Source organism: Prionailurus viverrinus, chromosome D1 (assembly GCF_022837055.1).
Source record: "Prionailurus viverrinus isolate Anna chromosome D1, UM_Priviv_1.0, whole genome shotgun sequence".
Classification (NCBI taxonomy): Eukaryota; Metazoa; Chordata; class Mammalia; order Carnivora; family Felidae; genus Prionailurus; species Prionailurus viverrinus.
The window spans coordinates 102,819,760-102,833,232 of NC_062570.1; the positions used below are offsets into that span (position 1 = coordinate 102,819,760).

General features: G+C 52.4%; 1 protein-coding gene across 17 annotated transcripts in view; it reads right to left on the bottom strand.

Annotated features, from left to right (window-relative positions):
- SLC43A1 (solute carrier family 43 member 1) overlaps positions 1-10,690 on the bottom strand; it is a 32,625-nt gene extending 21,935 nt beyond the window's left edge. Inside the window, exons 1-3 of one of the 17 annotated variants that reach the window (XM_047877937.1) lie at positions 8,830-8,963; positions 6,528-6,720; positions 1,156-5,589 (exon numbers count right to left, since the gene is read on the bottom strand). In XM_047877937.1, the coding sequence (XP_047733893.1) occupies positions 1,156-1,177 (22 nt within the window). In that variant the 5' untranslated portion in view covers positions 1,178-5,589; positions 6,528-6,720; positions 8,830-8,963. Of the gene's footprint in view, positions 1-1,129; positions 6,485-6,527; positions 7,978-8,829; positions 8,997-9,540; positions 9,828-10,327 lie in introns of those variants that run through there. The other 16 variants (XM_047877943.1, XM_047877941.1, XM_047877934.1 and 13 more) reach the window with 16 other exon arrangements.
- Positions 10,691-13,473: the final 2,783 nt, after the last annotated feature.

Here is a 13,473-nt window from a genome sequence, read left to right on the forward strand (position 1 = left end):
TTTAAACAAGGGGTTAAACCCAAGGAGCAAGCGAAGCAAGTCCCAGAGGGCGGTACAAGGAAGTAAAGGGTACCCCCCATATGAGTATTATTTGGCAAGTAGATGGTGCTGTTACAATAAGTCAAATACCTGGACTGTTTCATCTGGTAATTTCCAGCATAGAAACAAGTCCCCGTTCCTTCTAGATCTCCTAAGGTGAGACTTGGGTTCTGCCTCCGGGTACAATGACCCTCTATCTGGCCATGGCTCAAATTCCTGACTTGGTCTTCTCTCGTTCCCAAAGGGACCGGAGCACCTATTCCTATGTAGTAGGGGGGCCTAGGATTCAAACATAGCCAACAATCCCAAGTGATGTTAGGGTTGGTGGCATTTAAAAACTTAAAGGTATAGTACAAGACTTTAAAGGTATCGGTCTCTCTTCAGGTTTGTTCCTAGCGGGGGGAGGAGTCAACACAAGGGCAGCAGTGGTGGGCGAATGGGCCGTAAACTTAGCTGATGACTGGGCTAGAGGCCTGGGGGGCAGTTTTTCAGGGTCAGGGAGAGGGTTAATTACAGGATTGGGCCCAATGGGCGCTCTAGGGGTGATTCTAACTTTAAACTTCTGAATGGTGAACTCAGTGCCGGGATCAAGACCAGAAACGTATCATCTCAATCCCCATGTTTTCCCTGTATTCCATCAGGGATCTAAACCATTTTTGATGATGATAATGACTAGGTGTTGACTCTCGGTCGGAAACACTGCTCTTATAGACCGTATAAACTGATCCTTTTCAGTAACCCAGTCAGCTATGGTTCCACAACCCCATGAGGCACAGTGAAACTGGCCTCGTCCTTGACAGCCGGGGGGCCCATCAGAGGGACAAGCATAAAGCTGTACTCCTTTGAAACTTGGGCAGTCTGGGGTTCTCTGGTAAGGCAAAACTCCTGTAGCACCTTGATATCATGGTTGTTGTTTCCACTCAATGGGGAACAGAAGACACAGATTAAAGGTCAAGGCAGGGGAAGCGTAAGAGGTAGAATTTGCTAAAACCTGTCCCGTAGTGGTTTTGCTAACTATCCAACGGTACTGGACAGGGGCGTGGTCAGAACATGTTTCTCCGACCAAGGAAATTATTAAGAACAAAATTACCCATCGGATTCTTTTACCAGCCGGACCTTCAAAGGATTTTCGGTCCATTTGACAGTCCACTGTAGAGGAATGTGGTCGGGGTGTGCCGCTTTAATTTGAGAGCGATGGATCCAGTGGCTCCAGCCGGCAACTTTCACAGCGGATGGGGTGGACAGGATGATCGGATAGGGACCAACCCAGCGTGCCTCTCAATTTGGGGAGGTGTGACGTTGCATCCAGATCCAATCTCCAGGTCCAAGTCCTTGGTCTGATGGTTCGACTGCAGAGGGCGGTTCCTTCCAGCTTTCTTTTACTAGGTTACAGATGGCTGGAAATGTACTTTGTAGAGCCTGCAAGGACTTAAGGAGATGTTGGTTTGAGATTTCCGCCCATTGTTCATCTCCCAGTTTTGGAAGCAAGGGAGGTGGTCTTCCAAATAGGATTTCAAAGGGGGGAATGCCTCTTACGTAAGGTATACAGCGTACTCTGAGGAGGGCAAAAGGAAGGAGGCCTACCCAGTTTTCGCCAGTTTCTGGAATTAATTTAGTCAAGGTTTCTTTTAGAGTTCTATTCATTCTTTCTACCTGCCCTGGACTTTGGGGGCGGTAGGCACAATGTAATTTCCAATTTATTTGTCAGCTTTTGGCCAACATTTTAGATATCTGGGCTATGAAAGCCAGGCGATTATCTGACCCCAAACCAACAGGGATGCCAAATCGGGGAACCAATTCATTGAAGTAATTTCTTAGCCACTATCTGAGCGGACTCTGTTCCAGTGGAGAAAGCCTCTAACCATCCAGAGAAGGTGTCCACTAGTACGAGGAGATAATGATAGCCACAGGGTCCATGTTTCATCTCAGTGAAGTCAAGTTCCCATATTGCTCTGGGTATCTGTCTGCGTAGTCGCTGTCCTGAAAAATTAAACTTGGGAGATGGGTTAGTCTCAGCACAGGCTTTGCATCCGTCTCCTAGGCTTTGTATGATTTTATTAAGGTTTGGAATAAAATAGTCTCTTTGGGCCAGTTCAGACAACTTGGTTGCCCCTAGATGCGTGGAGCTGTGGACTTGCGGGAGCCAGGTCCGTCCTATAGCTTCTGGTATGAAGATGCGTCCATCCTCGAGGTGATACCAATGCTGGTCATCTTTTTCTGCCCTCAAGGTTTTTATCAGGCATAGCTCCTCTTTGGTCTAAAACGGTTCCGTGGGGAGAAAGCGTGGAGGCAGCAGAGGCAAAATTTTAATCGGGAGAACATCTCTTTCTGCTGTGGCCTTTGCCGTTGCGTCAGCAAAGGCGTTTCCTTTTGCTCGGGGCGAGTCTGCCTTTTGGTGGCTCTTGCAGTGTATAATGGCCACCTTTTTAGGAAGCCATAAGGCTTCCTTCCAGTAGGGCCAGGATTTCTTTTTTAATTTCCTTCCCTCCTGATGTTAACGGTCCTCTTTCCTTATATAGAGCTCCATGAACATGGGCGGTGGCGAATGCATACCTGCTATCCGTGAAAATGTTCACCGTTTTTCCCTTTGCCCATCTGAGGGCCTGGGCTAGAGCCATCAGCTCTGCTCTTTGGGCAAAAGTGTCGTGCTCAAGGGCTTGGGCCCAGATAACCTGGTCCTGAGTCACTACAGCTGCACCTGCGTATCTGATCCCATCTTTGACAAAACTGCTGCCATCAGAGAACAGCTCGAAATCCACCTTTGACAGAGGTTGATCTCTTAAGTCCCCCCCTCAGTCCCGTCAGAGTACTCACAGTTTCCAAGCAATCGTGGTGTGGGGCCTCTGAGTCGTCATCAGGCAGCAACGTGGCTGGATTTAAAGCCTCTGCCTTCAGGAAAGTGATGCATGGAGGGTCTAGTAGCAATATCTGATCCTGGATGATTCATGCGTTGATCCATCGGTCTGGTGGGGAGTGCAGCAGGGATGCTACTGCGTGAGGTCCTATGATCTGAAGGTCTTGCCCAAGCGTTAGTTTGGAAGCTTCTTTAACCAGTGGCGGCGACAGCTCTGAGGCAACTGGGCCACCCGGTGGCAACAGAGTCCAGCCGCTTGGACAAGTAGGCTACAGGTCGTTTCCAGGGGCCCAAAGTTTGAGTAAGGACCCCTTTAGCAATTCCCCGGATCTCATGCACAAATAGTTGGAAGGGTTTGGTAATACCAGGTAAAGCTAGGGCTGCGGCTTGGGTGAGGGCGCTCTTTATCTGCTCAAAAGCCGTCTTCTTGTCCTCCCCAGACCATCTCAGTTCCTTCACCCCCAATGGCGGAGTACAGGGGTTTTGCCATTTCAGAGAAACCCAGTATCCAGAGGCGGCAATACCCAGCAGCTCCTAGGAACTCCCTGATCTGCCTTTTAGTTGTGGGTTTAGGAATGCTGAGGGTAGCTTGGATTCTTTCTGGCCCCAGTGATCGCTTGCCTGCATGCAGTTGGTAGCCCAAGTATATGACAGAGTCCAAGCAAATTTGCGCCTTCTTTGTGGAAACTTTATATCCCAGAACATCTAATTCCCTTAGCAGGTCCTCTGTAGCCTTTGTGCAGTTCTCTAAGGAGTCAGCGGCTAGGAGCAAGTCATCTACATATTGCAACATCGCAACATCTGGGTGGCTCTCCCGGTAGGGGACCAAATCCCTTCGGAGAGCCTCATCAAAAAGAGTGGGGGGAGTTTTTAAACCCTTGGGGCAGTCGAGTCCAGGTTAACTGTCCATTGTAAGTTCCATCTGGGTCTGTCCATTCAAAGGCAAAAATAGGCTGACTGACCTTTGCAATCGGCAAAGCAAAGAATGCATCCTTTCAGTCCAGGACGGAGTAAAGGCAGTAATTTGGTGAGAGTTCACTCAGGAGAGTGTAGGGGTTGGGGACTGTAGGATGAATTGTCTCCACCCTTTTGTTAACTTCTCTGAGGTCTTGTACCGGCCTATATTCTGAAGTCCCAGGTTTGGGGACAGGAAGCAAGGGAGTATTCCAGGGGGAATGGCATGGCATTAGGATCCCAGCTTCTCGCAAGCGGTTGATGTGTTTGGCAATTCCCTCCCTCGCTTGCTGGCTGATGGGATATTGCCTCACCCGGACTGGGGTGGCTGTGGCAGCTAGCTGGATCACTAGCGGCGCTTGTTGAATGGCTAGTCCAGGGGGGTTAGTTTCAGCCCAAACTGTAGGAATTGTCTCTTTCCACTTTTCTATTAATGGAGACGCTTTCCGCTCTGGTTTTTCTAAGAGTAGATATTCCTCTGATATAGGGCAGGTAACTAGAATGGCAGGTGGCAGTAGGTTCAAGTCTATAGAATTTCCGGTAAAGGAAATTTGGGCTTTAAGCTTGTGCAACAGATCTCTCCCCAGAAGGGAATATGGGCAATCAGGTATGAGCACAAAGGAATGAGTAATAGTTCCTTCAGCTAGGTCAGTGATTCGGGCACGAGTCTGCAGGTAGCCTTGCGTTTGTCCTGTGGCTCCCGGAATGTATACCTTTTCTTTAATCACAGGTCCTAAGGGTTCTTTAAGACCCAGTGTCAACCAGGAATCTGGTTTCTTTCCCTTCTATGTTGAGGGTAACCACAGGCTCCTGGGGATTCAGGGAAAGAGGGGAGCTGTGGTGGTGTCATTGTTCCTGGGCGACCAGGATGGGAGGCTTTTTGTTGGGGCATTTATCTTTCCAATGTCCTTCTTTCTTACAATAAGCACATTGATTTTTTTTCCAGTGTTGCTCAGGGTCTTTTCTGGCCTCGGGGTTGAGGCCTTCCCTGTCCTTTGCTGTTGCCCGGGGGTTTTCCCCAGGCGCTACGAGGACTTTCCCTATTTCCTTCCCTTGCATAACGGCAGAGCTGTCCCTGCTCTGAAAAACTTGCTGGGCTATTTCTACCAACTCTGAAATTAGCTTTCCTTCGAATCCTTCTAATTTTTGGAGCTTTTTATGGAGGTCTGGGGCCGACTGAGAAACAAAAGCCATATTAATGGTTTTTTGGTTCTCCATTGCCTCGGGGTCAATAGGAGAGTATAAGCGGTAAGCCTGGTAAAGCCTTTCTAGGACATTCATTCGGTCCCTGGACCGTGTCATGAATTTTTGTCAGATCGGTGGGCTTTCGTGCCGCTGCACGAAGCCCCTGTAACAGAATCTGGCGATACTGGAGTAGGCGCTCCCTACCGTTATCCGCATTAGGGTCCCACTGGGGCGGCGCAGAATGGAAAACGTGCTCAATTCTGTGAAGGTCTGTGGTAGGCATTCCATCTGGGCCGAGGACTGCTATCGTGGCTTCCCGGGGCACTCGGGCCCTTTCCTTGAAGTCAGTTAAGACCTGCAAGAGTTGGTGACAATCTTCCCAAGTAGGTAAGTGGGTGGTGAAAATAGAGCTCAATAAGTCAATTAGGCCCTGGGGGTTTTCAGAGAAAGGCGGGTTCTGAGTTTTCCAGTTGTAGAGGTCCGTGGTGGAGAAAGGAGTGTAGACAACCATCGGGCGTGTTGGCCGCCTGTCTGGACCGGGAGCCAGAGCCGTTTGCCTAAGAGGAAGGATGGGAACTGGGGCATCAGAGGACTGGTGTTCTCCTCTATAGAGGGCTCCTGATCTGGTATGTGGGGGACTAGTCAAAGGGTCTCCTGCGGCTTTGGGTTCCTGGGGATCTAGTGGAGTCTGGGGAGAAGGAGGTGGTCTCTGAGGATCGGATAACAAGTCACTTCCTTCGGGTTATCTCCTGAAGCAGTGGGTAAAGCCTCTTTGAAGGCTGAGTGATGGGAAGCAAGGGTTTGGAGTTTGGAGGAGAAGAGGAAGGGGAGTGGGAAAGGGAGATGCCAGATGACAGCTTTTGGCCCTGTTTCTGGCACTCTCTCAGCCAGGAAGGTGGGTCTTCTAGGTCGACCCAAGTCACAACATACGGCTCCTGGTTGGGATGAACATCATGACAAATCCTGCGGACAGCATAAGCAAGGTTAAGATTATAGGAGCCCTCTGCAGGGAGCCAGTCAACCCCAGAGAATGTTGGCCAGTCCAGTTGGCAATATGTCCGCAGCCAGGATGGCTTTAGGTTAAAGCCATAGTTCTTTCCTCTTTTTCTGAAACCAGAGAAGTTATTTAGGATCCATTTAAGGGGGGGGGGGGGGGGGCGGGCAAGGCTTGGACGAAGACTGACCCATGGCGGAGGTTAAACAGTGGGTCACACCAGAGATAATGATAGGTTAACAGGAAACGTTTAACAGGGCACACAGAGCACTGAACGTAGAACAAATGGTTGGGGTGATCAAGCCTGACCCAGAGGGTCCGAAGACCCAGAGGGTCCGGAGACCCAGGCGGTCCAGAGACCCAGATGGTGCTGGGGACGTCTCCACCAGATACCAGCTAGGGGGAAGTTAAGCCGCATCCAGCCTTCCCTCCTAGAATCAGATCTGTCCAGTAACAGAAAACAGAGAACAGAAAATAGAAAATAGGTGCCGCCTCGCGTACCTTGCTTAAGCCAGGTCTGAGAACGGAAGGCCGGGGCCGAGGAACGTCTCTCGGGAGCTCTCCCCTAGCTGTTCCGCTTCAGCCTCCAAATTTCGGGCGGTCATAGAATCTCGGTGGGACCTCCAAATGAAACACCAGACGCCGAATAGAAGTGAGGCAAGATTTTATTCACGGCCGGGCCAAACCTGATCTCCTGATCTTAAGGAGAAAAGTGCAGAGAATGGCCCCGCACAAAGGTAGCAGTGAGCTTACATGGATTTTAGCAAGTCAGAGTACGTCATTATTTAGTTAACCAATTACAATTTACAGCATTTCACGGTAGCCAATTACATTGTGACACACGGACCGTTAGTTTTGGCGGGAACCTATCATATTTAAAGTTCTTTGTTCTAAGAGGGTTTAAAGTCACCAATCATAGTTAGACACCTAAGATACCGTGGGGCAGTGAGTTCATGACTTTCTACATGCTGGTCTTGCCTAGATCAGATCTTGGTAGAAGGGGTGGGGAGCGTTTTGCAACCTAAGTTATCTACTTAGCAAGCAGGCGAAGTTACGGAAGCGAGATAGGGTGGTTAGTAATTTCCGATAACCCTAATAGGAAACTGCATAAGCTTTTATCTCAATTATTCATGAAAGGTGAGTTTAAGCCCAACTTATATACAGTAAGCTTTCTGATATCTTATAAGTCGACCTATTACACTACAACCCTGAAAACATCATGCTAAGTGAAAAAAGCCTATAACGAAAGCCTACATATTAGAAGACACCATTTATTTAAAATATACAGAAGAGCTCCTATCAGTGATGTGGTACCATTAGGCTATTACAAAGTATTGGACAGGAGAGGGCTCCCCCAAGCAGCCTGTCATTGTGAAGGCCAAATTCTTCAACAGAAGAGCTGAAGAGAAGATCAAGGGGTAGGAATGGCTGTGTCCTGGCAGCTTGAAGCCCCATGGAGGGAGGTCTACTGAAAGATAACAAGTGCTTTTCAAAAAAAAAAAAAAAAAATCTATTTTTGTCCCACATAAACCTAGGATTCTGCTAATGGGTACAGGGTTACTTTTTGGGGTAAAGGAAATGTTCTAAAATTGATTATGTTGACGGTTGCACAACTTATTGAATTGTATACTTTAAATGGGTGAATCATAAGGTATGTGACTTATATCTTAATAAAGCTCTCACATGTATTTTTAAAAAGCACGGGTAGAGGGGTGGGCAACAAAAGGGAAGCAGGAGTCTGGGGGTGATGGAAATATTCTAAATACCGATTATGGTGGTGATGGTTCCCGGGGTACACATTTGTCAAGCCTGATCAAAATGTGTGACGTAGGGGCGCCTGGGCGGTTCAGTCGGTTGAGCGGCCGACTTCAGCTCAGGTCATGATCTCGAGTTCATGGGTTCAAGTTCCACATCGGGCTCTGTGCTGACAGCTCACAGCCTGGAGCCTGCTTCAGATTTTGTGTCTCCCTCTCTCTCTGCCCCTCCCCTGCTCTTGCTCTGTCTCTCTCTCTCAAAAGATAAAATAAAACGTTAGAAAAAAAAATTTTTAGAAAACAATTGTTTTAATGTGATGTAAATTAATTTTCAATAAAGTTGATTTAAAAAACAAACAAACAGGTGGAGAAGGAGCAGTGCAGGAATCAAGACCATTACATGACAAAGGGCAGGTCCTCTCCAGTTGCCAGGGAAAACAATTCAGAGGGGACCTGGACTCCTCCCCTCCCCTCAGGAGCATTAGAATTCCTACTTCCTCATTAGACACCACACGGGAAGCCAAAGGAATTGAAATGGAAAGCAGGGTCCCTCCACAGTGCCTGGCCTGGAGGAAATGAGGCTTCTAGACTTTGTGCAGATGGTGATTTGAAGACCCCGGGCTCAAAGTCTTGGAAAAGGAGGGGCACCGGCCTGTTAACATTCAAGTGCACTTTGTAGGCTCTCCTTTGTCTTACTTAGCCTTATAGGAGTCCTGGTAAAACATGCCTCACCCAGCTGGGTGCCTGTTCTCCTTCTAGGGGTCTCCATCTTGATCTAGACCTGAAGGGGCCAAAGGGTCTGAATGCCCAGCACGATACCTGGCATTCAGCGAAGGCTAGATTAGATACACGAGGTAGAGGGGGCAAAACCCACCCACTCTCTAGAAGAAGTTTGAATTGGTCAAGAAGTGGGGCTGTCCCAACGCCTGCGCAGTGCTTGTCTTAGGCAGCCCCGCGTCCCGACCGCTCAGCCTCGCGTTCTTTTCCAGCTTCCACCTTCCCCTTCTGCTGCCCCTGCCCCAGCCTGACGTGCCCTTCCTCGGGCGTACCTGAGCACAGGATGGAGTAGAAGCCCTCCTTCTGGAGCATGATCAGCAGGGAGCCCCAACCGAGGAGCACGGCAGAGAAGAAGAGGTTCTCCAGCATCGCGGTGCACGCCATCCACCAGCGCCTCCGGTACGCCTGCTGCAGCGTGGGGGCCATGCTGGCCGCGAGCCTGCACAGGAACACCGCGCTGAGCAAACGGACCCCCGGCGGCCCCGGGGAAGGGTCTCGCATCCCGGTGGCTCCTGAGACCCCTCGAGCCTGCCCGCGAAGGTCCCAGGGCCCTGGGCTTCCCGGCGGGTGCCGCCGACCTGGCTCTGGGCGCACTGGCAGTGCCAGGGGCTCACGCGGCGCTGCGCTCCTGCCGGGCCACTATCGGAAACAAGGAAGGTCCTGTCTGAGCGCAACAGATTCCTGGCGCGCTGCCGGGATCTTCCAGCCAGGCCAGAACGCGCAGAGTCCGGCTCCCCGGGCCCAAACCCGCACTTCCCCAAGTCCCCAAAGGTCAGCAAGGGGCAGGGCGCGCTCTGAAGCCACCGCTGGCCAGCATCCGGCCGCCCGCGCCAGGAAGGACCCCCAGAAGCAAGCAGGAGGAGGAAGGGGAAGTCTGGGACTAGCCTGAGACACCCCCCCCCCATTCCTGCTGCCCCAGTAAGACCACTCCTCTCCTCTGGGGCCCGGCCCCCGCTGGCCCTCCGCCCTCCGCCTCTCCGCACCAGGCGCCCGGTGTCCCCGCCGTCCCTCGATCCAGGCAGACTGCTGCCACGTGGAAGGAGACCCGGGGCGGGCCCTCCGGCGGCCCCGGCGGCCCCGGCGCCCCTCACTCACTCGGCAGGGCGCGGGCCACCACGCGGCGCGCATCCGAGCCAGCCCGCGCTCTCGGGTCGGGGAAGGGTGCTCGCGCTCCAGCAGGAAGTCCCGCGGCCGCTGACTTTATAAGGGCCGAGCTCCCCGCGGGCGGGCGGCGGGCGGGTGTGTTTACCAGAGGGAGGGAAGGAGCCCGAGCTCCCCCCGCCGCGGCCGCGGCCGCCGCCACCACCGTGGGAGGAGACGGGACACGGGCGGCGCGGGGGTGGGGGAGCGGCAGAGGGGAGACGGATGCCGCGGAGAGGAGAGGGACGGGGAAGGGCAAAGGGGGGAAGGGCGCGAGGGAGGGGCGGAAGGCACCAGCCGCGGCTCCCGGGGCCTCGGTACCCTCATCTGTGAAATGGGGCTCTGGGTTCCGGCGCGCCCGCAGGTCGGTTCAAACTCCGACAAGAGTGTTGCTCCAAACTGAGGAAGTGCAGCCGAGGGGGCCGAGAGGAAGAGGAGTACCCGAGGGGCCGGAGGAAAGGGAGGGAGGGACGCGCTTGGAGAGACGCGACAGCGAGCCGCGGGACCCCACGGGCTCGGGGGAAGGAGCGGGTTTTTTCTTGGGGAGCCTGGGAGTGTCGGTGGGAGACGGCCCGTGGGGCTCTCCGCGGACCCGCAGCCGGGGACCCCCTAACCACACCCGCCGCTCACCTCTGGTGGGGGGAAGCGCGCCTCCCGCGGCCGCTGACGCCTCCGGGAGCGCAGCGCCTTCGCGGCGCGTCCACGCTCTGCGGCCGTGGTCGCGCGGGCCCAGCTGCGAACCGCACGGGCTATCGGACTTCTCTGCGCGCCGGGGCCGGGCCGCCTCGGGGACTCAGCGCCGCAGTCTGGTGTTCTTGCCTCCTCTGCCCCCTCGGAAGAAGTCGGGGAGCGGGGAACCCGCCGGGCACCCCCGATCCGCGAGACGGGGCATAGGCGGAGCGGATCCACGGAGTTAATACTTGTATTTACACCCGTCCCGGGCTGCGCCCCGAGGTGGGGGCGGGGGCTCCCTTCCCTTCCCCTCCCCCTAGGTCTAGTTTCACGCGCACGTGACTCGCCCTCTGGTCCCCAGATACTCCCCCGCAGCACACGCCCCTGCACAAAGAATTCCCACCCCCACCCCCGCCCTCTCCCCCGGGCCCCCCAGACGAATTGGGCAGCGCCCTCTGTATCCTTGGTCAAAACAGAGAACGACTCAGCTGGAGCCGACTGGCCCCGATGCAGGGCCGGCTTGGGTGGGGTTTTGAACTGTGCAGTTGGGAGTAGTGTTTTCTGAGAAGCAGAATGACATGGGTTTCCTTAGAGTTCGTCAGCTGGAGGTCTGCATCTGGACTTTGAAAGTGACTGGCCTGGCTTAACTTGGGCAAGTTGTTTAAACTCCCTGAGCCTCGGTTTCCTTCTTTGTAAATTAGGATAAGGGGGGCGGGGGGCGGTGAAGGACGACGGAGTTAAGGGTTATGATGCAGGTCAAATGCTGAGCCCGGTGCTCAGCGTGGGGTACGTGCAACAAGTGTTGATTGTTGTTACTGCTATTGCTATTATTATTTCAGAAGACCTGGGAATAGGATGCTTCCAGACACTTAACTGATTCCTGGTAAATCTCCCCACCTCCCTGGGCCTCAGTTTCCTCATCTGTGAAATAGATGGGAGGTGTGGGTTAATGAGGTGAAGCAAAGGCCAGTCAATACTGATGTGAACTTAGTACAGCGTGTTGAGAGTGGTAGTGGTGATATCCACAAAGCTCCGGAGCCATGTGAGCGACTGGCCACGAAGACCTCAAGACCAGGGGATCCCTTAATGGCCAAGCCACCAAGCCAAGAGAGGGAACTCACATTTGCCGAGTGGCTACTAAACTCTGGGCGCTTTCCAAACAAAAACCATTAAACCCTCAAAACATCATGGTCTCATTTCAACCCCACAGGGGTTGGGAGAAGGCTGGCGGCTAGCGGCTGGAACAAGGTAGGTGGAGGCAAGATGTGAAGTCAGATCTTCCGGCTTTTAAGTGTGGCCCTTTCCATCCCTCTAGGCCAGAAGCAACAGCAAGAGCAAAGGCTTAGCAGTGAAAAGGGCACAAGGAGTTCTCTCTGGCAGGAGCGGGGTGTCAGGCTCTGATGGTTTCACTTTTTAAAATTCATTAGTGACTCGCAGAACTTCCCGATCAAGGTCAAACACCTTAGCTTAGCCTAGAATAAGGGTTCTAACATGAGACAGTCACAGATCCCTTTGAGAATGCAATATGCAATGTTTTGAGCGCACTCCCTGTGAAAATGCATGTGTGACCAGGAACACATACACACATTCAAATTTCAGGGCTTTATGGACCCCTTCCGTGGGCGTTAGGGGTCCATGGGCCCCCACGACTTTAAAGCTTGCCCTTCTTGATCCCTGACACGGTCCATGTTTTCCCCTCATGGACTCTCAGCCCCGGGAGGGGGAGGGCCTGGCCAGCTGTGCTCACTGCTGTATCCCCAGCACCTAGAACAGCACCTGCACCTAAGAGGCACTCAGCAAGCACCTGTGGAGGGAAGTGTGCGGCCAGCTGGTTTCATACCTCCTTGCCTTTGCACCTGCTTCTCCTTCTTGTGGGCATGACAGATTCCCTTCTTCATTTCCTACGTACTCATCCTTCACAACTCACCTCACGTTTTACCCTTTTCTGGAAGCCGTCTGGTCTGCTCAGCCGGGGGGGGGTGCGGGGGGCCCAATGTATTCCCCCAAAACACTAGTCTAACCTCCGCTGAAGCCCTCACACTGACCTAGACTCATTGGTGTAGCTGTCTGCCTCTTCCCCCCACAAGCTATAAATTTCTTGAGGGCAGGTGCCACGTGGTAGGTGTGTGCCTGCCACCTATCCCAGCACCCGGCAGGTAACGAGCCCCTGGTTAAATGTGCTGGATAAACGAAAGGGGGGTGGGTGGGAAATGAAGCTGCAAAAGTAAGCTGGGGTCAGTCTGGAATGACCTCTGTGAGGCCAAGGACTTTCAGTGTCGTGAGATGGGCGACAGGAACTCCGGGATTGCATTTTCTTGTCTTGTCTTGTCTTTTCTTTTCTTTTCTTTTCTTTTCTTTTCTTTTCTTTTCTTTTCTTTTCTTTTCAGATGGCGATTAGATGTGGTCGAGTTTGTGTGCCTAATGAATGGAGGATATACTGGAAAGGAGAGAGAACCTAGAACAATTGAGAGGTCTTAAAGCGACTCTAATAGATTTTTTTTTTTTTAATAGAAGGGAACAGATCTAAGACACACTTCCATATCAGAATTGATAGGATTTATCAGCCCCCTTCCTGTCCCCCAAAAGGAATCCCTTCCTAGACTCCGTTTCCCTGACACTACCCATGTCACATGGGCTCTCCTGCTGGCTGCCAGCTGCAGCCTGCTTCACAGCTGAGCGGACCAGAGTACCAGCTTCGGAGGTACACAGGCTGGGGTCCTGATCCTGGCTTTGCAGCAGACGAGCTGAGCAATTTTGCCCAAGGCACGCATGCTCCTGAGCCCCCCTCTCCTAGTCCGGTAAGTGCTGGAAATGACAGTATCCAGTTCAGTATGTAAGACATGATTTCTTCTAATAAGTAGTTATTATAAACTTTTGCACGAGGAATGTAAATAAAATGGTGCAGCTGCTTTGGAAAAACAGTTTGGCAGCTTCTGGCATCGTTAACATGGAGTTACCACGTGACCAGCAACTCCACTTTTAGGAATATACCCGAGAGAACCGAGAACATCCACAGACACAGAAATCTGGACACAAATGTTCATAACAGCATCATTCAGGATCTCCAGAAAGTGCAAACAACTCAGTGGTCCGTCAATTGATGG